Source organism: Protopterus annectens, chromosome 3.part1, assembly GCF_019279795.1.
Source record: "Protopterus annectens isolate FY-2018-M chromosome 3.part1, PAN1.0, whole genome shotgun sequence".
NCBI lineage: Eukaryota > Metazoa > Chordata > Ceratodontiformes > Protopteridae > Protopterus > Protopterus annectens.
Genome location: NC_056732.1, coordinates 242,591,816 through 242,618,783, shown reverse-complemented (window position 1 = coordinate 242,618,783; position 26,968 = coordinate 242,591,816). Strand labels below are relative to the sequence as shown.

General features: G+C 39.8%; 1 protein-coding gene across 5 annotated transcripts in view; it reads right to left on the bottom strand.

The window, feature by feature from the left end:
* The window catches only part of PIK3R4 (phosphoinositide-3-kinase regulatory subunit 4), a 1,126,702-nt gene that overhangs the window by 345,848 nt on the left and 753,886 nt on the right, over positions 1–26,968 (bottom strand). For all 5 annotated transcript variants that reach the window (XM_044066738.1, XM_044066737.1, XM_044066739.1 and 2 more), the window contains exon 15: positions 24,523–24,734. In XM_044066738.1, the coding sequence (XP_043922673.1) occupies positions 24,523–24,734 (212 nt within the window). The remainder of the gene's footprint in view (positions 1–24,522; positions 24,735–26,968) is intronic.

The following is a 26,968-nucleotide window of genomic DNA, read 5'->3' as shown; positions in this document are numbered from 1 at the left end:
TTCTGGCTGGAGAAATCTGCTCAGGAAATAGATGATTCCTAGAATTATGTTTAGGAGAAATCCTACGAAATGATCAGAGGATAGAAATTAGTGCCTAATGATATGGAACAAATAATTCAAGCAGTCAAAATGCCTTTAGTCCCGCAGGTAATTTATGTAGCACAGGCATTAGTTTGCAATCCTGGCATAGGGTTCTAGGAGATGAAGAGAGCAATTATAAACGTCATTTGGAGGGAGTAACATCCAAGAGTGAAGCTGCAGAAGATGATCTTGCCACTGAAAGAGAGCAGCCCTGAACTTACAAGAGTATCACAGGGCAGCTCAGTTAAAGCTAATATATTTATTGCAAAATAAATACATAAATAGGATGGAAGACTCTGCTGATAAACCAACAAGGAGGTGACCCTGAAAGGGAAATACCACAATTCTGGAGAAATTTCAAGACTGATCCAGGGAAACCATTTATTTCAGAACTAGGAAGAAAACTAAGGGAAACAATGAAAATGAAGGACTACAAGGAATAGACATTTGAACTGTTCCTTATAAGGCCAACTGCTCCTCCAACAAACAAACTGTAAGGGAATCAAAAACTGAACTAAGCACAACAGAAAATTCTATTTCTGGGAAAAGCTTGGAGAAGAGAAAGACAGAGTGACATGGTGTCACAAGTTAAAGGAAAGTTCCAATGACAAAGACAGGATGTTTTAAACTATAAATTAATAGTAACAATTTGGTAGAAATATAAAAAGGAAAGGAGGAGAACTTTAAAAGATAAACCAGAATTAATAAAAATCAATGTAGAAGCACAGGAGACTGCAACAAATACAACAAAGTAAGCTAGCAGAATCTATAACGTTCTAATCGCTGGCCAGTGGATTCCAAAATGGAACCAGAAGGAAACATGGCAAGCAGATCTTGGAAGGAACTTCATAAGAAGGGAAAGGAAAGAAATTAGTAGGACAACTAAAGAAGTAAAAAAAAAATCTAGAAAGTTCTGAATCTTTGCATAGAAGTGCTTACATAAATATTTTTACACTCCAACGAGAAAAGGCAGGATGTTCTCGGGACCATGTAGTAACTGCTGGAGATGCAATAAGAGGGCTAAAGGAGACTGGGAACATAAATTCTGGAGCTGTATGAAACTAGGTACACATAAGGAGGATCTGAATAAGTTGCCACAAGTAGCAGTAGGAGAAGATTATGAAATGCATTCAGAAGCCTTTTTTTCTGAATTGGATCAAAAAAGATAATATCAGCATGCACAACTAGGCAGTCACAAGCTTGCTTTTGCTACGGGCGAAAAAGGGGCTAAAGAGAAAGTGGGGTTAGCCCAAAAACAATCCATACATGACATATTAGCTCTGATAGATGAGCTAGAAGAATGGAAAGGGAAAGTTTGAGAAGTAATCCAAGCAAGGGGCATAAAAATAAATGGAATTAGTGGCTACAAGTTAGAGAAGAATGAAAAAAAAAGACAACAGAACCTTAAAGACGCTGAAATAGAAGAAGAGGGAATGGGAAAAAACTAAACTCTACCAGATGTAAAGATGCATTTACAGGGAAATTATATGGTCAACCAATTGTGAGTTCTGGTTCTGGGTTGGATCCAATGTGTAATAACTCACTAAGTAATTCAAACAGAACTAAAATAGAGAGAAAGAACCAAACTACCATAACAACATTTGCACACTGTGAACTGTAAAGAGGAGAATCTGTCTTCAGTCTTTCATGGTCTTGCCATGCTCTTGCAGAGTTTTGAAAAGAATGGTAGTTTATGGCCTTGCCTTGCTCTTGCAGAGTTTTGAAAAGATTGGCAATTTGTGGTCCAAACAAGATGTCATTGTCCAAGGGTGAATTCAAGAGTTTGGATTTGAAGTCTTCAAGGACTGGCTGACACTGCAGCCATGCATACTGTCTGACCACTGAACCAGTGGCAGCAGCCGTGGACATAGCGTTCACTGCATCCTAATGACATTTGATGCTGCGTCTGCCTATTTGAGTAGCTTGGAACAGAAGGGTCTGCAATTCCTGTTTAGAATCTGCTGTCTGAGGTTCTGACATGACCTCATGCAGACACTGTAAGAAAGCATTTAGTCATTTGTGCTTGATAATTAATAGCTCTGAATGTTAAAGTGTAGGAAATATAAACTTTCTTACCCTGCCTATCCAAGGTCCTGCTTGTCCTTGTCTGAGGGGAGGGCACTAGCAGTGGGAAGCAATTTGGATGTTTTATCCCAGGAGAGGGAGGCTGCTGCCGGGTCAGCCATGGAATCTTTATACAGGCATTTTAAGTTCATCAGGAACCTTATAAAACCTATCCAAGTCTTTTAGAAGCTGGTGGATGACAGTCGGGTGTTAATGAAGAAGAATGGAAAGCATCAAGATAAACTTCAGGGACAGGGGAACTGGCAAAGGAGCCAGAGTACCCATCTCCAGAAGGCTGCAGTACTTCTTTTGTACCTCGGTTTGCCTAGACTGCCACTTAAAGTGTATTATCATATTCTGAATGGTTTCTCCAAAGGAATCCTCTTCCAGAGGAGAGTCAGGTGAAACACAGTCCCCTTCATCTGGGGAGACCTGCTCAGGAGAGTGGAGTTGTGAAGAGGAATCTAGAGAATGATCAGAATCTGGTTCAGGATCCTCTTCAGAGGAGGAAGAATCCAAGGCTGGCTTTTGTGGTGTGGCTTGAGATAGCTAGGTCACAAAAGGAGGAGGCTTCAGGGCCATGATAACTTAATAAATAAGCCCTGGGAGAAATCCATTCATTCTTTTTGCAAAACTACCAGATAGCAAACACAAAAGTAGAAATACCACACACAGGCAGGAAACAGGATCCAAACTGTTTATTCTTTACATGTTGATAAATATACTTCTTTTCAAAAAAGGCCATGAATATGTTAGCATAAGTAGGGGCAAAAGGTGCCCCCATAGCTGTGCCCTGTAATTGATAGAAATCTGATTATTAAAAGAGTAGTAGTTATTATTCAAACTGAATTCTATCCATTCAATAATATAATTTGACAATGAACATTCTTCTAACATAGATTGTAAAGCAGTAATGCCATCCCTATGTTTAATATTTGTGTATAGGCTTCAAGAGTCACCCAGTACATACTAGAATTTCAATTAAAGAGATTTTTATTAAGAAAATCAAAAGTGTCCTTGATATAAGTATCCAACTGCCGTACATACGGCAAAAGAAAATCATGTAGAACAATACCAATATTATGTAAGAAATAATTTGTAGCAGCCTGCCTGCTAGGTTAACCCCACTCTTGTGCAACTTCGGCAGGCAATAAAAAGTTGCCATAGTACATTTATCTATGTTCAACTTTTTATTTACATCTTCCTTAGTCAGATGTCCTAAATGTTGGCCCTTATCAGTACTGAATATTCTTGAAGTGCTCCATAATAAGTTTGAATATCAACAACTTTATAGACATCCATATCATGTAAATGTGTATAACACATTTCAAGCTATTGCCTAGAGTGTAAAAATCACAATTTTATTACCTTTATCTGATGGCTTCACAATCAGATGTTTACTCTGAGCCAATTCTTTTAGTGCCAACCATTCACATTTGGTTAAATTATAACATAGCAGAGACTTATGCTGACTGAAATCACAGTAAATTTGTTCTACTGCAAAATGTACCATGACCATAAAGTTTTTAACACTTTCGTTACTAAAACCTGGTATAAAATCACTTCTATATTTAATATTAGATGTATTAAGCAAACAATATGCATTAAAACCAGCACCACTCCCAATTTCAATAAAAGACAAGCTATCAGAATTACAAGAAAAATATTCATCATCAGACAAACTGTCATTAATATCATTCACATTCTGGTCAAAATGCCATTTTAATTGTAATTTTCGTGATAGTCGGAAAAGTTCTTGTTCTATAACATGCCAAGATGGTAGAACAGTGGGCACAAATTTTAAACCCAAATTTAATACCCCTACCCATTCATTAGTCAAACATCATCCAGATAAATTCACAACCAATGATGGCTCAGGTACAGCAACAGCATTACTGCCATTTACTACGTTTATAGTTCTGCTTAAATTGTCCTTCACCTGCTGGCAAAGGCGAAGCATATCCTCTTTTTCGACTGCAATTCCTTTCTACTTCTCCCTGTTGTTGTCAAAACCGTTGCTGAAATGCCTCTGGCTGTTGAGCTGGTGGTAAAGATGGGAAAGACCTGGAATCATTCTCTGAGTCCGTTGTAAATGACTAAACTTCTTTTTCCCTGAAAAGAGTAGGGGATGTCAGGTGCCTGTTTTTTGTTTCCTCTTTTTTGGGATGACGTCTTCCTGTACGAGCCATGGAGGACTGGAAGTTTATATCATTTCACTGAGCATGCCAGGATCTTCCTCCCATACAAACAACTGAGAGATTCTGGGCAGGTCCTCTGAGATGATAAGAAGCGGTTCATCTGGGGTATCAGCAATCTGCAAGGCCACGGGGGGGGGGGGGTCATACCGGCCTCGAACACGGTCTTGGTAGTGGGTGCCTGAGAGGTGACTAGATATACTGAGGATCCAACCACTGGATCCAACCACCTCAGCACGTACATCTGACTCAGAGACCTTTACTGAGAATTATCTCGGTGTCCCTTGAGTTTCTTCTCAGGTGAAGGGAGATGTCAGGTTTCTGAAAGTCCGCCATCTTAGATTGAGCTAAGCGTTTCAATCACTGGGTTTCAAGAAAGGTATTACGTGAGGAAAGTCTTGATCAGATGGTCTTTGGTACAAATGACTGAGAAACTGAACAGGATTTATAGTTGTGTTCTGGGCCTAGGCAAAAAAAAGCACTTAGTGTGCAAATCCTTGTATGGATTCTGGTCACTGCCTTGCACTTACCCCTCCTAGCTGACATCTAACTATTTTTAAACCAGAAATCTAAAAAAATAAGAAAAGGAAGGTTCCCTAATGGGGCACCTACTGACAACAATTAGCGATGCCAATGGTACCAATGACCATATGCGGATCAGATCTGACAGGTACATGACCTATGTTCGGGCTGGTGGTGAGATAGTCTGAGGATTTCGCACTTCTGTCCTTTATAAACCGACACACACCAGCTGAGATCATACATCAAATGTATGCCCTCTGGAAGGTAAAGCTTTAGTCCTCAAGATGGATGTCAGTGATAAAAAACTATCTGTGATGAATACTGTAAAAGTGATATCAGTAAGGACATCAGAAACTTACAAAAAAAAAAAAAAAGCCAAATTCTATTTGGTGAAAATAACTAAGCCTTAGGACCCATTAAGGACAGTTCTCAATGCTACATCTTATTTCCACAATATCAATTTATTACTTACCTTACAGTTTTAACAAATTTAGGCATGAATGTCTCCATCATTCCTGTTCACCTGCAGCCATATGGGAAATATTCTTTTGGGAGGCACCCTTAAATCTGTACAAAAATGGTCAAATAAACTATTAAATGGAGAGCCAACTACCAATGTTAATAGTCTACCAAACTATAAAGATAGCAAATATTTTATCCAACAATGGAAGGACAGTTTCCTGCTGTTGAACGTGCAGAATACAACACTGAAGATCTGAAAAAGTCTTCAGTAAGGAGAAAGAGAGATTCTGCAGTTACTGGATGTAGAAATCAATAAAGACTTCTTATTGCCATGTTTTTGGAAGACCTGACATCTGCACAGGAACAGTTGCTTTTTTATGTGTATTTGCAGGAGTAAATTCACCTAATAAATATGCAACTGGTCAATAAAATCACGTAAACAATTTTTTTTCTTGTATAAATGTTTTTGTCTTTACTAAGCCTATGAACCTCATTTAGGTGATTTCAACTGACTGCTGTCTGAAAAGTGGCTGAAAAAAACATTCAGTCTACTGCATCAATAAATAATTACTGTTAGGTGGCGCTGCAATGTCAGTTTTCATATTTTTTTATGAAAGGTAAATCTGGAAAATCTAAAGTCTATTCTATGCCACCTATCAAGATGCATGGCTGTTTTATGTTCACTACTAGCCTTTTGCTGGAATCAGGCTGCCCAACACTACACTCTCCACCAAAAGACTGCAGCTGCTAGCAATATGGCACAGGGACTTATGGCCACTCAGAAAGCATTACAACATCAGCAGCAGCACTGATTTCTGCTGAATATCTACTCTATGTTAGAACCATGTCATTGACATGACCATATACCTCAAGACTGTCACAGAGTTTGCATGACCCTGTACTGTCAGAAACATGTATACCTTACAATGCTTGTCCTTGCATGCCCAATTGTGATGGGTGTTCTGTGTTCTTTTATTCTTAGATAAAAGATAGAGCCTTCCAAGACCATTTTTTTTCTTTCACCTATAGGATGCAGCAATGTCATCCATCCAACTGTCCTTGGCGAAAAGGATATACTAGCAGTACTTGGCCCTTGGCAGCTACCATCCTGCACTGCACATGCTGGCTGTATAATGCGTACAATCCACTTTGTTGTTCCAGCAGTGTTTAGACCTGAACAGCATTGCTCACTGTGTTTTCTTTTCAAGCTCCTTTAATCCATGTGCTGCTTTATTGCTAAGCAATGTTGGCCACAGAATTTTGGCACTGGGTAAGGGAGCATTTGCAATGTTCTGCCTTTTTTTTAACTGCAGCATAAAGTAAGACAATATTTATGTCTTTCCCTACATGTTGATACATTATGGGATATGTGGTGATAGTTCCTGTTGCTTGGATTCCTTCTCTCTGTTGCCTGTCACCTATATGTCAGGGGGGTGAGATTAATGGAACCCCCTTCTCATTTTCTCCTTCAGTGTCCGTGCTCTTGGTTCTGAACACTGTACCATCACACTGGCACAACAATCCATTTTTAAGCATCCTTCCCATTTTTCTTCTGATAACTATGGATGTCTGGAAGAGCAATATTTAATAACGGTTTTCTCTTTTCTTGTACTTCTCCACATGGTGGCACAGATCCCATATCTCTCTCTACACAAAGTGGTTGTTTTGAAATGGGAATGTTATATTTAGTCTCTAGCAGTTTTTAACCAGTCAACAGTGTAAATCATCTTCCATAAAGATAAATAAGAAAATACTCATAAGACTAAACAAAAAGAGTGACTGTTTCAATTCATGAATATCTCTCTTCAGCTATGATTTTGCTTTTAATACAATATAGCAACCAGGTCTAATGGACCAGCATCTACTTCCAAAACAGTCTCATATTTTGGATCAGAATAACTCATTACAGTATCAGTACTCGGACTGCCTTTATTTCTAACATACAGACTGCTGTCTATTTATCTATTAAAATGAAACATTATTTTCATTAATTCACATATGTCTGAAGTTACTGCACTAAATTTCATAATAAAACATTAAGCACTGCTTGCTATCCATAACAAACTTACTTTTTTACAATTCTAAGAGGCAGAATATTGTGCAATGCCTTAGCTTTGGGAGAGGTGATATCAGTCCTGCTTAAAAAAAAAAAAATAAACACAGAATCAAATCACAGGCTTCTAATATATCACATTCGCCCCTGTTTGTTGTCAATCCCCTTTTGCCTTAATATTTCTGGGACCTCACTCTCCATTCTTTTTCTGCATAATGGTATGCCATCATTATAATTACTACTGTTTGGAAATGTGTACACCTCCTAGTTTCTCACATTCTGAAACATTTCAGCAGCAGAGCTTATAACAAGCACATTTGTTGGACAGACTCAGGGCTCTGTATGAGGAAATTCTTGTAATACTTTGAATTCTAGATGTAACAAACTGGACTGGTGATATCCAGATTTCATGTGTTACAGGCTCACAAGATGGTTACTAGGCTATTAGCCCAAGAGCCATTTTAAGGATAGCCAAGCTTACCCCAAATTTACCAAAATATTGCTAACGTGACAACAACCCAAGCAATTTTATGATTATGATATAAGCTTGTACACATCAAATATTCATAGGCTAATACAACAATCCAGTCCAGGAATAAACAAATTTAATACCTTCTAGCGGCTCAGCATATACTGCCTTCAATGGAATTGAAGGCAGTATATGCCAAGGCACTAGAACGTATTAAATTTGTTTATTCCTGGACTGGATTGTTGTATTTGCCTATTCTGTGTTTGCAGTTTTTGTGGTCTACAAATATTCATAGGCTGCCTGTGTCCGTTAGGGACATAGGTGCCAACCAGTAGTATATTTGCGACTTCCTATCCACTGCTCCAAACTACCTTTGAATATGGTTAGGCATGAGCTTTGCTTCAAGTGGATGGGAAATCAGTTCCAGAGAAGGGTAATCTTTGAGACACACAGCTTTGCCTCTAATATGTCCTGTTTATGTCCTAGATGAGGTTTAGGACCTTAGAAGGGGTATTGTTAATGCTATTTTTTGCAGATATGGAACAAATCCATCAGTGTAGAATCGCAGGATTCCACTAGGCCATGACTGTTGTGCAGCAGTCTGCAAGAGACTGAGTACAGAGATAGGGCTAAGATAGTTTGCACAGGACCTGTTGCATTCTACCTACATTCTGACTGTTGGGCATCTCTAAAGACTTTCAAACTGTTCAATCACCTGGTCGGGTACATGCCGAAAAGTACATATGCTAGTTGACTGGTATAATGAGAGATGAGCACAGTGGAACAGTGACCTCCACAGATCTGAATGCCATGCCCCTACTTACAAGTTGTGCAAAGCAGACTGACTTTCTCAGCACAGTCATGGACAAAGTTCAGACTACTGTCAACATGCACTCCCAGATCCTGACAACTAGGTTTACTTTAAAGAGTGTACTATCAATGTGGCAATTTCCAGAGATGGCTGCCTTTCCAAAGGGTACTATTACGCATATTTTCACATTGAGTATTGTCCATGTCTTTGGCACCAGTTCTTTGTCTGCATCAGACCCTCTCAAAGGGTATCTGTGTCTTTAGGGGATTTAATGACCATGCCTAGTTTGCAGCTGTCTGAACATGTGGTCAGCCAGAAACCCCTGATACTTGCCTTGACATCAGAAAAGTAGATAAGGAAAAAGGGAGGACCCTGGACCAATCCCTGTGGAACTCAACTAGTGACTGGCCTCTTTGTGGCAGTGGATTTCCCTTCCATAACTTCTTGTGTCCTAGAGAGCCAGCTAGCTGTCTACTGGGTGACACAGGTTCATAGGTGTGTACATATTTGGTTTATGCCAAATTTTGCAAGTTTGTCTACAATGCCCAAGTGAGGTACAGTATCATACACCTTGTTCAGGCTGAGTTAAGCAATTTGCACTTTTTTTTGCCCTCATCCATAGCTTTACCGGCCTTCTGGAAGAAGTCCATCAAGTTAAGTAGGCATGACCTGCCTTTTATAAAACTGACCTTGGTAGGGTCAATTGCCTGTAGAGTTCCTATGTCACTGATTATCAGATCCATGATAATTCTTTCCATGGGCTTGCATATGAGCCTAGTCAAATGTATGGGTCTGTAGTCCCCTGGGTCCAGGGTTAGTACCCACCCTTGTGGAGAGGGCTAACCACTGCAGCCCTCCATTTGTTTGGAACAAAGCATGACTGGAGGGTATGGTTAAAGTGTTTCAAACAAGCCTGACAGGTCATGCCTTATGCTATTTAGGAGACATCAATTGTTCATAAAAATCTCACCAAGATGACATTGATATATAGACTGTATTTTATATAGCATACATCATGGACAGAAGTAGGTTAAATAATAATAAAAAAATTGCTGGGTCCACAAGACCTAGGATAAACAGTGCCCGATCCTGGTAGCCACACTGGTGCCAGAACTGGAAAAAAATGACAGTGTAGAATCCTCAAGACCCAGAAACATTCCTACAATGGTGTTAGTCGAGGCCCAGGGGGAGGATGGCCCCCCTGTTGCAGAAGGAAATAGCAGTCCACAAAAATCACAAAAACTGACAGGCCAAAAAAGAGCCATAAAGATGATAGAGTGGACTATTGCGGATAAGAAAGAAATTATGTACTGTTAACTATTATACAGGAAGCCCAGAATTTCTGAATAGAGACATACTAAAAGATTAAGAAAGAAATTAGAGGAAAGAAAAATACTTCCACAAGAGAAACCTTCAGAAGCTTCAAATAAAAATTTATGATCATTAATACAATAGATTTATGAAAAGCATTATATAGACCAAGAATCCTTGGGCTGACTGGAAAAAGAAGCGACCGAGGAAGTGCAAAAATATAAAGAATAAAATCTAGAAACTTTTGGAAGGTATAAGAAAGAAATATGGACATAGGAAAGAGAGAAATTATAAGGTGCAATATTTATGCAAATGAGAAAGCTAAATTAATCAATACAAAAAAAGGCAACCCCAAAGATATTCATAGAGAAATACAGGTTGAGGCATCCAGATATGGAAAAATTCACAATAAAAAACAGATGAGTAAGCAGAAGTTAAAAATAGAAGATGAAGTTATGGGATACTTGCAAAGTGAAAGATTTAGTGCAGAAAGTCTAACACAAGTTATATCATGGCATGATGAAACACATCCCCAAAGTGACGAGAAACAGGAGGAGCAGGAGGCATCTGAAAAAGAAATATGGACATGGAAAAGAAAGAGAGATTTAATATGGTGCAATATTTATGCAAAGAAGAAAGCAAAATTAATCTATACAAAAAGAGCATCACCAAAGATATCTGAAGAGAAATACAGTCAAAGGCATCCGGACATGGAAAATTTACAATACAAAAAAATAAGAAAACAAAGAGGAAAAGTAGAAAAGAGGATTAGTAATGGAGAATTAAAGAAACAGAAACTGAGATTATGGATTGCCTGCGAAGTGAAGGATTTAGTGTAGAAAATCTAACTCAGATAACATCATAGCAGGATAGAGCAATGGTTCCCCAAATTGAGGAGAAACATTGAAGCGGGAAACATCTGATCAGTTGCCATATGAGGATACTTTGAAGCCTTTCACAGAAAACCAGTGCAAAAGTTAAAATGAAGTTGCACAGCAAAAGCAACAGGAAACTGTGGCAACTCTGATGCAGTCAGTGTTGGGGAGTGACAGATCAGTGAGCTCCCATTTGAAAGAGCAACGGATGACGCAGGATAAAGCTTAAGAGAATGTGGCACAGGAAGATGCTCTGGAATCATATGTAGAATGCCTGCATGAAATGGAGAACAAAGAATGTGCCCTCAGTTTACACAAAAATGATCTAAGAGAAGAGTTGCTGATTTAATAGAAATGGACATATTAAGATCAATGAAAGAAATAGACTACAGAAAGTTAATAAAATCCAAAAAGTTAGAGGTTTGATTAAACAAATGAAAACAGCAATTAGGACTGTCCATAGAGATTCATGTGATATAAGAGAAGTAAATAGCATATATTACTGTGCTAAATTAATAACAGATAAATCTTACCAGAAAAACATGGGGTAGTAAGGGAAAAGAATGGGAGAAATTGAATGCCATCATGGAAGTATCGAATAGAGAAAACTATAAAGCAATTAAGACAAAAAAGAACTACATACATTTTGGAAAAATATCTATGAAGAGCCTGTGACACATAACAAAGAAGTAGTAAAAGAAAGAATAAGAAGTACAAATGTACAGAATATGAAATGGGATTTAGTAACAACCAGAGAGAGTGAAACAAAGTTAAGAAAACTTCCTAAATGGAAAACCCCATGCCCAGATGCACTACCCAACTTCTGGCTAAAAATATTAACACCTTTACATGAAGACTTCAACCATGAGTAATAACTATTTATAAGCACACCCCTGCCAGACACCTGCCTGGTTAACAACAAGAAAAACAATACTCCTACTTAAAAGTGAACCTGCAAGCTATCCTAAAAACTATAGACCAACAACTTGGCTTCTGATGACAAATAAACTATACAGTGAAATTGATGCTGACACAGTTTATAGTCATTTAGAAGAAAACTAAATCACGGCAATAGAACAAAAGGGTAATAAAAGAAAGTCATATGAAACAAAGGATCACTTGCTGTTAAAGTCATAATGGAGAACTCTAAAAAGGGTAGGAATCTAAGTATGGCATGGACAGACTACAAAAAAGCACTTGACAGTATCCCACATTCATGGATAAAAGTGTGCTTAAAAATGTACAAGATACACCCTACACCGATTGATTACATTACAGTGACCATGAAACAGTGGCAAACCTCTTTGCAGTTAAGCCATGATAAAGGACAAATTATTATTCCAGGGATAAAAATATAAAGGGGGATATTCCAGGGTGACTCCATCACTGCTGCTCTTTTATTTCTGCGCTTAACCCATTAAACTGTCTACTTAACAGATTAGATCGTGGCTACAACCCGTCTCTCAAAAGTGTAAATATCTCTCATCTTCTTTTTGTAGATGATTTAAAACTGTACAGTTCATCAGATGAGGAAGTGAAAGCATGACTGCAAATTGTCAAAACTTTTTTAAATGATTTAAGAATGTCATTTGGTCTTGATAAATGTACAAAAGCAACCTTTAAAGCAGGAAAGCTGCAGCACCAAGAAAGCATCAGTTTGGGACAGGAATGTGATGCAAAAGAACTTGAGCAAGAGGGAGTGTATAAATATTTGGGAACTGATGAAGGATCAACAATAAAACACAAACAAATGCAAATAAAACTTAGTAAGAAATATTTTAGAAGACTAAAATTAATACTGAAAACAGCATTGACATCTAGGAACAAAGTCCAAGCTAAAAACCAATTTGCTCTTCTTGCCCTAACTTAAAGTTTTGGAGTGACTGACTGGCCCCAAAAGGCATTGGGTAGGTAGGACAGGAAAACAAAAAGGATGCTTCATGCTCATCAAATGATTTACAAAAATCAGTAGTGTATACCAAGACTATATAGTCCCCATTCTGAAGGAGTATGTGCCTTCTCAAAAAGTACAGTTGGGTACACTTACCATAAATGTAGATGTTCGAGGGTATTCACTGTTGCAGTCATCACATTTGGGTTATCTGCTTGCAGCAGCCCTCAGTCGGCCTGATTATTAGTCTTGGGTCCTGTGTCGGTTACTGTCTCATCTTCCGTGATGTCAGGTAGTTAGGGGTATAAAGCATGCAACCAACACCATTACATCAGTTTTTCTTGCCCAAGATGTCAGGTGCCCCCCTAATGGGAAGCAATTAAATATATATATGCAAGGTTATACCTCCAACAAAAAAGCAAATACACCAAAAAGCTTTTAAGCATAGTAAAGGAGAATAGAGGTATAGCCAAAAGAAGTCAGGGGGGCTGGAGGGAGGGTAACCAGGACTGCAACAGTGAATACACTCGAACATCTACATTTATGGTAAGTGTACACAACTGTACTATGTTCTTCATGTTTCACTGTTGCAGTCATCACATTTGGGTAGATTCCCAAAGCTAAGGATGGGAGGAGGAATTTAGATAGCATTAGGACCAGCTATAAGGCCCCTGCAAGACTGCAGTGGCAAAGCCAGCTCTGGATTTAGAGAAAATTGGCAAATGGTAATGCTTGGCGAAAGTATGTACAGAATTCCAGGTAGCAGCTTCTAGGATCTCCCTGGTAGTGACACCTAAGAGAAAGGCTGCAGAGGTAGATGCAGCCTTGGCTGAATGTGGTCTAATCCCCATGTGGGATAGGTTTTCCATGGTGCTTATAGCAGAAATGAATGCAATGGCCTATCCATTTAGAAATGGTTTGCTTTGAAATAGCCTTCCCCTTAGCAAATGCCACCAGCAGTTGTTCAGATTTCCTTTGAGGTTTAGTCCTGTCCAAGTAAAATCTAAGTTGTCTGTGCACATCTAAGGAGTGCAGTATCCGTTCCCCTTTGTTCTGTGGATTAGAAAAGAAGGTTGGCAAATGAATGGACTGATTAAGAGCCACACTGGATACTACCTTGGGCATGAAGGAGGGATTGGTCCTGAGGGACACCCTGTCCGCATGAAAGATGATGAAAGGCTCCACTGCCATAAGGGCCTGTAATTAATAATGCCCTTGGGTCCCTGTGAAATGGTCTCAGGATCTGCAGTAGGATTTTTAAAAAGGAACTTGTGAGAGTCAGGAACCCTGTAATATCTATCAGGTTTTCTGGGAGCAGGAGGTAGAGAGTCAGGGGCCAAGCTAGATTCCGAAAAGGCATCATCAACAATGTCTAGTACAGGAAGGATAGCTAAAGGCCTGTGTTGGGGCAGGAGAAAGAAATCCCTAAGCCTCTTTTTAGAATCAGAGTAATCCTGGCTTTCCCAGTGAAAATGCTCCCTAAGAGTATGCAAGGTTTCACCCAAAGAGAAATCCTCTGGGGGGGGCAGACGGAATAGAGTCCTCTGCATCAGAATCCTCACAGGTAAATAAGGGTAAATCCTGGTCATCAGAGGAAACAGAAATTTCAGAATCCTGATCAGAAGTATCAGAAGTAAATTCAGTCCTAGGTCTCTTAGAGGGGAAAGGGTGGCTTCCCCTGATTAAAGTAATAAGGTCTTCAGCCATTCTTATCACTTGTTTTTTAGGCATAGAGGCCTGACCATGCAGTCTGGGTGTCAGTTTTCTAGGCATGGTTCGAGTTTTAGGCCTTGAAAAAGAAGATGGCGTTGGTTTAATATGCAAGTCAGTAGGCCTGAATACACCCTCAGAAGCCGGTGCCTGCACAGCGGCTCCAGACCCATCCAAGGTAGAGACATCCGCAGGTTCCACAGTTGAAGCGTCTCGCGGCATACCAGACTCCGAATGGGTCTCAGTAGAGGCCTGCGAATCTGAAGTAGCAGGCATCAGGGGCTGCGAAAGCGCCTTACTGAGTACCGGCGAACTGGCGACTAGCTTAGAAGCGTCATCAGCAGCTTTGGACCTAGGTGGCCTGTCTCTGTCTTGATCTTTGCACATTTTTGGAATGTTGGGTGAAGACATATCTGGATAATTGAACCGAGTACCAACATATTTAGAAGCGTAAATATACAGACGACGAATAGTTTGTTGTTTAAATAAGGCACAAAACCGACAGCGAGATACATCTTGGTCAGGGCCTACGCAAGGAATACAGTATGAACTTAAATCTTTATGAGGTATTTGCTTTCCACAAGAAATACAATTATTGACTTTTACTGACATCGGTTTAGAGCAAGAAAAAGTTTCCCCAATGGGGTACTTAGCTTTAGTTGAAGACTTCGGTTCTGAAACTCGAAAACTAAAATTCCAGGAGTCGGCCAACTGGCACTTGCAAACTGCTTCTGCTTTGGGCACCGCATGGCAAGAAAGACTGATGTAATGGCGTCAGCTGCATGCTTTATACCCATGACTACCTGACGTCACAAAAGATGAGACAGCAATCGACGCAGGACCCAAGACTTTGATAATCAGGCCGACTGAGGGCTACTGCAAGCAAATAACCTAAATGTGATGACTGCAACAGTGAAACACGAAGAACATCTGATTACATATACACAGCTGCAATCATGGGACTGCATACATATCTACTAACCTCACAATACCCAAGAGTAGTGAAAGTTTTGAAACTGAGGAGAATAAGTCTAAGATGACGTCCCTGCTTAGTTCAGCAGAAGCATATCGGCATCAGTCCCTCTATCCCTCCTATATGGTGTCCCCATTCTCACCAACATCTATTCCTCTCTAAAACTAAAACTCAACTCATGCTATAACAAAATTGCCAGATGTGCTAAAAATACTCCACCTACCACTGCTCCTCACTATACCAACTAAATTGGCTTAAGCTCCCTCATCAACTCACTTATGCACAAATAACTACTGCCCATAAACTTATCTATGACCCAGCAGCCTGCCCAGCCCTCTCCCACATTTTGAGTCTTTCTTCTTCTTTCGGCTTTTCCCAGTTAGGGGTCACCACAGCGGATCACCTGTCCACTCATGATTGGCAGTGAAGTTTTATGGTGTTGAGTTGCCAGCCCAGCACCCAACCTTCCACAGAAGGCACACACACACCTAGGGCCAATTTAGAGTGTCCAATCCACCTACCGCATGTCTTTGGGATGTGGGAGGAAACCAGAGCACTCGGAGGAAACCCACACGACCACAGGGAGGACATGCAGACTCCGCACAGAAGGCACCCCAACCAAGGATCGAACCAGAGAACCTCTTGCCGTGAGGCAGCAAAGCTAACCACTACACCACCGTGACCGCCCTCCCACATTTTGAGTACATACCATCCTAAATGACTCTTAAGGTCAGAAAATAAAATGCTGTTGAACACTGACTGATATACCAAACTATCAGCCGGCCAAATGCTATACTCTTATGCTGTCTACAAGTTATGGAACAACCTCCCTGCCTCTCTCAGAGCTATCAGCAATCACACTAACTTTAAAAAATCCCATAAATTGCATCTCTCCTCACACTGGATATGCACCTGCACCCCTACAGCCAACCCCAAAACATAACCTTTTCTCAGAATTCTTACTCTCTCACTCTATCTCTAGCCCACCCCCCATTCTCTTTTCAAATCTATTCCTTCTGCTGCCACTCTAACCTCTGCTATCCCCACCTTAGTATTCTGCTTCACTCTCTATTTTCCTCTATGCTCATTTGTCTCTCTACTAACAATCTCACTTACACATTTACACTTTTCACTTTCATAGGTACCAGAGTAGCAATAATTCTCCTCAGTTTTATCAAATGATTCTATGTTAATTTTATATTTTTTGTGCAGTTATGCTTTATTTTATGTGCTACTATTGTATTATATGCTGTACTTATGCTTTATTTTTTTGTGCTACTATTGTATTATACACTGTACCAATTGTGTTTATGCTTTATCTGTATGTAACTATATGTGGAGCTTTTCTCCCCAGGTCTCCACTGAAAATGGGCTCCTCTCAGGCCCAGTGGACTTTCCCGGTAAACAAATGCAATAAATAAATAAATAATAAATGGAAACCAAACCAGAAGCAGACAAAAAAATCAGGCAGCAACTGAATGTGCTACAAAACAAAAGAAAGAATATAAGGTGAAGGATCAGATGAGAAGGCAAGAAATGTGGAAAAGGTATAAATATAGTTGCAAGTATTGGAACAACCTCATTTTGACCAGGACTGAACACAGAAATGGTTACGGAGAGATGAATTTAAACCAAAGAAGAAAGATGGGAGAAACAGACAAGTGTAGGTTTTGTAAAACAGAAATGGAAACAGTCACACATCTTGTTGCTGGTTGCGATATACTAATGGCAGAAAGAGTGTATACTGAAAGGCATAACAATGTAGCAAGACTGTTGGGGGTTGTGCAAACATTATAATATTAAAGGAGCTGAAAAGCATTGGAAACATGAGCCATAAAAAATAATGAAGTTTATATCATATGGGATTATCCGTTAACAACAGTTCAAAAAATAGATGCAAGAAAAATAGCTATAATAGTGCATGAAAAGACAAAAGTAGCATCGAACACAAACTGCTACACCTAGTGACTACAATGTCTTACAGAGAGAGAGAGAGGCAAAGTTATAAAATACCAGGATTTGCTAGCAGAAACAAGGGCAGTGTGGAAGAAAGAGCCCCAAAGAGTTCCAGTTGCAGTAGGAGCAACAGATCTTGTAAAAAATATTTACAATGAAACTTAGATACACTACCGATACATGTAACTCCATACGAATTGCAGGAGGAGTTAATACTGGGCCTATTGCGGGTGCTGGGAAGAGCACTTCTGGCTAACATTGAAACAATACTAATTTCATGAGCTTTAATCATACTTTGACTTAGGAATGGGGTCCATTCCCCGTTGTGGTATTAGAAACCCAAAAGACTTGGAGAAAATAAAGACATTCTGGGATATTATCAGGCCCATCACAGTAGTTTTCTTGGCCTTAGATGGCGCAATAAGGATCTGCACCCTAGTGTAGTTGGTGGAGAAATGGTGGTGGGGTTATTTCCTGGGTGAGACTGGGTGTTAAAACTGCAGCTATATTTATCGGCCAGTGGACATGCTATATCCTCTGGTTACATATATGTCAGTTTTACTAAATACTCTTAATATCACACAATCCCACGGCAGTGTTGTTCTCTATCATAGTGGGTGTGTGCGTGTGTGTATATGTCTCTCTCACTCTTTCTCTACTCCTCTTTTACTTCATATTTACTTACAAGTCTTTACATATGGAAATTTCACATAGCTGTTTCAGCTCTGAAGACATGAAGTAAAACCTGAGGTTCTGATAATATCCATTTAATTTTCCTCTCAAGAGTTGTAATTAATCTACCTTCTTTAGTAGATCATACAGTATCTTATGATATAGTAATGTTACTCATTTTACTTGCTTTTTTCTTTACTGTAGAGCAAGTCTTGGTAGTCGCTTAGCAAGTTATTTCAACTACTGGTAATAGGGTAGGGGGGGCTGGTCCCAAGATGCTTTTCAGAGTTTACAAACTGAAGATAAGAAAATAAATTCACAGAAAGACAGAATTATCTGCTACAGATAGAGGAAACATAAGAAAAATACATGTCCATGCATTCATAGTAAAGCAGAGCAACTGGATACATGCAAAGAAATGCAAAGGGGATCAATAAACTAGTACTAACTTGTAAACAATTTTCAAATATATTTGTTAGGGGGCATGGAATAGCAATGGGCCTATAATCTCCACGTTCATTTGGAGCTTTTGGAAATGAAATTATGGTGGCATGTTTAAAAGGGGCACATGGGAAATGGTTTTTCAAAGGAATACAAAGACATTCTAAGGAAGGAGTCAGTGAAATGACTAGTGACCTTTTTTTTTTTTTTTTGACTTCCTTCACTGCTGCTTGTTTAGAATAGACTGCTGGGCTACAGTGTGTAAGTAGGTATAATTATGATAGACATTTCATTTAAGATAGGTGTACAGAGGTCTGAAGATGGAATTTATTAACAAGAACTTGTATAGTTGTAAGAACACTAGTCAGTCTCAAGTATCACAAATCAACACTGCTAGTTATTAACAAAAATTGTCTCTGTCCTTGAAAGACGAAGAAAACAAATGTGCAGGATTTGCAACATAACCTGTTAGCCATTTAAATGGCTTCGAAAACTGTTTGAGGGGTGACTGTAGGGTATCTTACCTCTCTCTAAGGTAAGTAGCCTTTGTAGTACTGGTAAAACTTTAGGCAGTTTTTCTAAGGTCCAAATATATTTGATGTTATTATCCATTTAAGGGATTTTATTTCTAAAGCTTCTGAGCTTTGGGTCTTGCAGTTTGCATTTTTTATAGACAGTAGTTAGTCAGGGGCAAGTGTGTCCCTTTAATGTCCTTGTTATTTGCCCCAGTCGGTTAATGCAATCAGCTTGACCAAAAACTCCTGTTTGTCTACAGACCTATTAAATCTGTTGGGCATTGTCTGTCCTTGTACAAGGTTGCTATGGGCTGGAACTCCTTACCTGTATCCGTCAGGTCTATACCCTTCCTCCCATCTTTCAAAAGTACTCTGAAATACTCCCTAACTAAAATATGTTACTGCTCAGAACCAGGATAAACTATATCCCTAAATGTGAACAAGTACCTTTTTATTCCTTACACTTCCTTACTCTCCCATTTTCACTTACTTCCTTATTGCTATCTAATTCTCTTCTCTGACTTTCTCTCTAAATATACCAAATGATTGACTTCAACAATTGGCTAAGCTTCTGGTGTGACTTTAAGGGGATCCAGTATCTGTCTGCGTGTGTCGACAGCCCACGAAGCTTTGCCAGAGAGAGCCTGCACCTGTCGCTCCTGGGATTCCAGATACTGGCTAAGGGTCTTGCCGCCCCTATAGTGCCTTTTTAGCCAAGGTTCAAATGAAAAATTCACCACCGTAACAGGAACAGGCAAACAAAAACTGAGGGTAATGCTACTCAATGCTAGAAGTCTAAATCTCAAAATGCACTCACTCGAGGCACTCCTTAAAATGGAGAACATTGATATCTGTGCAGTGACTGGGACCTGGTTCACGGCTCTAGACAGCATCCCTGCATTACCAGGCTATAACTCATACCACACTTTTCAGCCATCTAACCTGGACCAGAACACCAAAGGCAGAGGTGTGTCCATATTCATTAAGGATATCCACACCTCCAGGCTAGTTGCGCAGCATAATGCATCCGAGGTTATCCAAGTGCAACGAACTCTGGGCACAACTGCAATCCAAATTCTAGCTTGCTACAGCTCCCCCACCATGCCCCAGGATTCCCACTCCTCTTTTCTTGATATACTGAAAAATATTAGGGTTCCGCCAAACACCGTAATAATGGGTGATTTCAACTGATTTCTCGGCTGGAGTGCGGGGAGTGCCTTCTATGTGGAGTCTGCATGTCCTCCCCATGAATGGGTGGGCATTTGAAAGACATGCGTAAATGGGCGTGCCTTCGTTGAAGGTTAGACATTGAGATGGCATCTCAGCATTCATGAAAATCTACTGCTGATCATTAGCAGACCGGAGTTCCGCTGTGGCGAACCCTAACCGGGAAAAGCCGAAAGACAACAACAACAACCATTAACTGGGGAAACTACTCATGTACCAACTCCTTCGCTCAACACTTTATGGAATTCATAAATTCCAATGCCATGGATCAACTTATCCACACCACCACCAGGGGCAACAATATCCTAGACTTAGTCATTACCAACATGAGTGACCGGTGTTCAACACCTGAAGTCAACTCCTCGTTGGTCAGATCCGACCATAAGCTAATCACACTAGATATCTGCAGCCCGCCCCCACCCATCATTAAGGAAACCACTGTAAAAAATTTCTCCAAAGCCAACTTCATGCTTCTTAAGACAGAAGTGGTGAACTTCATGACACCCATGCAGATAGACAATACAGTTACGATTGCTGAATCCTACACAAATGCACTCTATAAGCACTTACACGACTGCATAGATTGTGCTATCCCAAACAGAACCAAGACGCTATCATCCAAAAAAAGGAAGCCAATTTGGTGGTCCCCTACCATAAACAAACTCTAAAACAGAAGGAAGAAACTGTTGCAAAAGACAGTAAAAATCCCATGAGTGGATGAGCTCCCTGGTCAGTCTCAGTAAGAAGCTGAGATCCCTTATAAGATCCTCCAAAGCTAGCTACGAAAATAAAATTGCCACTGATTCTAAGGGCAACCACAAAGCATTCTATAGCTGTGTCAAGAATCTCAATGGCAACACCCAGATCTGCTCTGAGTTACAGCACAACAGCACGAAAATTATAGAACCAACTGATACTGCCAACATCCTGGCAGATAGGTTCAGTCCTAACTTTACTCCCCTCTCACCCTCTAAAGGGCCAATATCTATACAGGAAGAATGCAGAGTCCCTGTAATCACATCTATGCAGGTAAAAGCTGCACTCTCTACAACCAAAAACACAGCATCCATGGCTGCGTTTTACACAAACTTCAGAACAAACTGCCTCCCCACCTAAGCACCATGTTCAATCATCTCACGTCAGGATTTGTGCCCACTGAATGGCGCACAGCAACAGTTATTCCACTCCACAAAGAGGGAGCCACCACTGTTCCTGGGAACTATCGCCCTATTAGCCTGACGAGCCTGGTTTGCAAGGCCATGGAACGTATCACCATGGAACTCATAAACAAAGACATTGGTAATCTCCAAACTCTGGACCCCACCCAGTTTGGGTTTGTGAAAGGCAGATCATGCCTTCTGAACCTGATCGACTTCTTTGAGGCAGTCACCAAAGCCGTAGACAAGGGTAAGGTGGTTCACTTAGCCAATCTTGTCCTCGTCAAGGCTTTCGACACCATCCCCCATTCTGGAATTATAGCTAAATTCACTAAACTAGGTATAAATCCCTACGTCACAAGATAGGTTGCCAACTGGCTCACTGACAGAACCCACACTGTAAAAGTAAAAGCAGCAGACTCCAAATCTGACTTCAAACCAGTGACAAGTGAAGTACCACAGGGTTCAGTCTTGGGACCTCTCCTGTTTGGTATCTACTTCTCTGAAGTACAGGCTAACACAGAAGGCCTCTGGCTAATGAAGTTCGCAGATGACTGCAAACTAGGAGCCACAAGGTCATCCTACAGAAGGGCCTCACTGAGATAGATGTCTGGTGTCAGAGGCATGTCCTCAAGCTCAATGCCAAAAAGTGCATTGTCATCCCCTTTGGTAAAAACTCTGCACCCATGAACTACCACATAAATGACAGTCTACTTAAAGCCGAATGTGTGATAAGAGACCTTGGGACTCAGGAGGAAAGTAGTCTCTACTTTGATAATCACATCGCCACAGCAGTCAGGAAATCCTTCTGTGTGTCACACCTCATCACAAAAGGGTTCTCATCCAGGAAAAAAAGAGGTCATTGTTCCCCTCTACTCGGCACTCATTAGACCCATTATAGAGAAGAAAAGACCCTTTTGGAATGTACCTCACAAGACATCTGCAGCAGCTGGAAAGGCCACAGAAGTATCTCACAAAGAGGATTACTGGCCTCAAACAGATGCCCTACACTGACCGTCTCAAAAAACTCCAGCTTTACTCTGTAGCATATCGCCTACTCAGAGGAGATCTCTGCCTAACATATAAAGCTATGTTAAACTCAGAGTTGTTGGATATGCTACACCTAAAGAAATCCCAGTCCCTCCGAGCTACGCACTCTAGGGACCTAAACCTTGTCACCACAATAAGCAAGACATGCTGGACGGATAGATTCCTGTCCCAGAGACTTCCTATACTCTGGAACAAGCTACCTATGTCAAGCAAAGTTCTTCATTAGCACTCTTCAAGAAAAATCTTGATGAGTGGATGGGAAATAGGAAATACACCCCGGGGATCACATCTGTGGCTCTGCTCGACAGGGGCACAGGAAATTAACTTTCTTGGGTGACGTAAGCTAGGGAACCTTGTTGGCTAGGCTTACTTAGGCCCTTGGGCCGATAGCCTAGTACCTACCTATGAGCCTATTAGCCTGTTTTTCCCTCACTCCATATTGCAATTCCTGTTTGTATTAGACTAACTTACCTTTAATTTCTCTACAAACAATCTAAAATTTCTCTAAATATTAAATGATTGTCATATACCTTGTATCGGTTCTTAACCAATATTTTTATATTATGTCTAATTTGTTAGAATTATTTTAACTGCAGATGTTTTTGTTTTATTTTTGAAGGTTGTATAATTATTTTTCTTAAAATGTTTTGTATTAATATGGAGCTTTTCTCCCCATGCCTCCACTGAAAATAGGCTTCTACCCAGTGGGATTTTTCCCAGTAATCAAATGTCAATAAATAAATACACATACACACACGCACACATTTTATATATATATATATATATAGATGAGTCTACTATTTACCAAAATACTGACTACCACAATGCCGAGATGAAAATCATGAAAGATGGAACCATGAATCAGGTAAGTATGCACAAAGGCAAGTGAATCCTTGTCCAATGGGGGATTATGCCGTTTCTCCACTGTAGTGTGATCCTGGTGTTGGTATATATAGCTGGGGGTTGTGGGGGGCGTAGACCCTCACCTAGGTGAGTTTTCGGTGGTGCGTTGTTAGTTACTGTTGTTTTGGGCAAGTATTCACTTACCCTGTGCATACTTACCTGGTTCATATTTCGTGATTTTTTGCCTCGGCATTGTGGTAGTCGGTATTTTGGATTTTCGATAAACAGAAGTATATCCATATATATATATATATATATATATATATGTATATATATATATATATATATATAGATTATATACATATATATATCAATCACAGGAAAGAGTGCATCTTCCATTACAATATGCTAAAGAACACTAATGTTTTTGTGCTCAATTGCCTCTGCACAGTCCTGCTACTCAAAAGTATCCAAATGTAAAACAGAAGTCATGCCTAAGCCCCATCTAGCTTGTTAAATTCTACCTTTTTTCACACTTCCTTCACTTATACAAGCCAGGATAATAACCTTGTGAAACTTATTTTGCATGTATCCCCCACACTTGATGGAAAAGCCATCAAATTAGTGCTTTTGCCTAGTTTATATCCCTACATGTGACATTTGAGGCCTTCTTATTTCGAACTATCACCAGCTGCTAGAGAGCTGGGCTTGAGTCAGCCACAAAACCAAAGTGATTTAGTAGACAAAACTCAACAGCATTGCGGGCATACAGAAGGGGTGGATTTCTATAAGGATGGGTGACATAGCATGCTACAATGTGAGACACCTGTCTATACCACCTATAGCAAGCTTACAGTGGTATCACAATGCTCTTCCACAAACACAACAAATGTGTAACAGCTGTTAAATTCATTCTTCCTAATAACTACTCTTCCTAGCAACTCCATCCCACCACCAAACCTGTCCATGCCCAGACGTAGTTTTGTGTTGAGATACTGGCTATAAAGCTACACCACTAAGCCAGCTGCTTCTCTTTCCTTCTCATGTTTTACAAAAATAGCACTGGCTTAGCTCCTGTACTTGGTAATATACTTAACAACCTTTATAAGTGAGAAGGGTAAAATAATATTTTAAACACACTTCCAACTAGATTTAAAAGCTGACAACACTATACTTGTAGCTTAATCAAGACCAAGTTGGTAAAGAACTATCACACAATTTAAGAGCATAAAGACATGACTTACCAATACACAGCCAGCACTGATGTACATCCACTGCAAATGAAGTAATAAGGCCTAATCTCAAATCATGCTTCAGTGTCCAAGCATTAGTGGCAGATCTCAGATCCCATCCAACTAGAGAGCCACTTACAGTTGCATAAGACAGGACAGGCTGATTTGCAGAACTGAAGTGATGCATATCCACGACACAGCCATCTTCTTTCTGATCCAAGACCCTGAACATATAGCAACAAGAAAAATAAAAATAAAAAGAGCTGAATCACACATGTACCTTAACTCATTCATACTCAGCAGCGGTGTAATTTCAGGCCACTACAACTCATAATAATTTTCTGTTGGTCTGCTTGTCTTGGCATCTTTCAGAAAATAAAGTTATGAATAATTCCTTTAAACCAACCCAAATAAATTGGAAAAGTAAAAGCTACTATAAAGCGTAAACAGCAAACATGTTAGGTTGTCAGGCACACAACCGTCTTAATAATGGCAATAATGTCCAACAAATACTCGGCAAAACATTTTTGCTAGTGCAATCAAAACAACTTTCACTATATCCATAACCACAATGGTCAAAAACAGAAGTTTTTTTTTGTTCAAATAGCTGTGACTTTTATCTTGAAACAATGCTGTAAGCGATGTTAGACTCTGGTGAGATTTATATAACATGATAATTATTCATATCTGGATAGTTAACTGAACAGAAGAAAATATCTATGCTGCTGTACAATTCTGACTTGAAAACATCAATGCAGAGTTAATCTACCACCAAATGATGCAATGCAGTAGTCTATAAAGTGATACTTCTTTACATCATTAACGCAAATAATTGTCTGCAGCAGATTGCTGTGAGCAAGTACTCAGTTGCCTAAATCGCTTTTCAGTAAAAGTCTTATATAAATCAGACAAAGCTAACTGAAACTTTCCAAAGCTTTTGGAAAGTTACCACATGGGGTTGCAACCAGAAAGAACCATATTCTAAAACTACTACTATCTCAGTTTGTACCATCTAGGCCATATTACAATCCACAACTTTCCTTTCCAGTAACCTGAGCTTCCACATCAAGTTCAGCAATACTTTATAATGCACACATGCCTGCCATTTTAAACCACTTATGTCAATATTTTATAACCCAATCATATGATAAAATGCAAACATCTCATGCTGAATGTGCTGCACAAAGGTAATTACTGTCACATTTTCTTTCTCCTCATCACTGACTTGCTCCACTCAGTACTGTTTGGTTAGTCATTTACATTACGGCATTCTATATGGCACACCCTGAACTGTTGGATCATTTTGTGGACATTGTAGTGCATGTGGTCACATGTGTAAAACTAAGGAATTTACCAGCAGCAACACTTCAAAAATATATACAATTAATATTATGGGCAATTGCAGTAGCAATTGGGTTATTTATTTAGCTAGATGCTTTTGTCCCGCCTTCTATGTTGGACAAACTTCACGTCCATTAAGATTTAGGATCAGTGAGCATTTAAGTGATATGAGGAATAAAAGGTTCACAAATGCTCTTTATAAACATACTTCAACCCATCATACTGTAAAATTCCAATTCACTATTATAGACAAAATTCAGGGGAATAGAATGTGCAAGTCAGGGTGGCATAGCACTCAATGAAAAAGAATCAGGCTGGATAATAAGGTTGGGAGCTCTCTTTAAACCTGGCCTGAATGAGCATAACTAATTTGGCATGCACCAACAAGGGGACAGGAGCAATTTAGGATGCAATATTTAAACATTGTGTGTTTCTGTAAGCATTAACACTGAGGAAGGCTATTTGAAGCTGAAACCGGTTTGTTGGATATGGGTCAGCCACTTTTTATGTAATAAAAGTTTATTCTCAACCCACTCTATTTGTGCTGGACTTTCTTGGTTAACTTTACACCCTTAACTGTTGCATCATTTTGTATGCATAGCCCAGTCCAGGAATATGTAGTTCGCCAATAACACATACTGTAGTCTCGCACGGATGTATGGCATGCAAAAGGATAATATTGCATACAGTCAACTGTAAGGAAAAACTCATTTATAAAACAAACATCTTTGTAACCATGCTTTTACTCAAATAGACACAACCTTCATTTTAGGTCTGCAACAAATGTTTCACTACAGATATTTACAAATATATCATCATCTTCTTTCGGCTGTTCCCATTAGGGGTCGCCACAACGGCTCATCTGTTTCCATTTCTTCCTGTCCTCTGCATCTTGCTCTGTCACACCAACCACCTGCATGTCCTCTCTCACCACATCCATAAACCTTATCTTAGGCCTTCCTCTTTTCCTTTTACCTGGTAGCTTCATCCTTAGCAAATTTTTCCCAATATACTCAGCATCCCTCCTCAGCACGTCCAAACCAACGTAATCGTGCCTCTCTGGCTTTGTCTCCAAACCTTCCAACCTGGGCTGACCCTCTAATATACTTATTCCTAA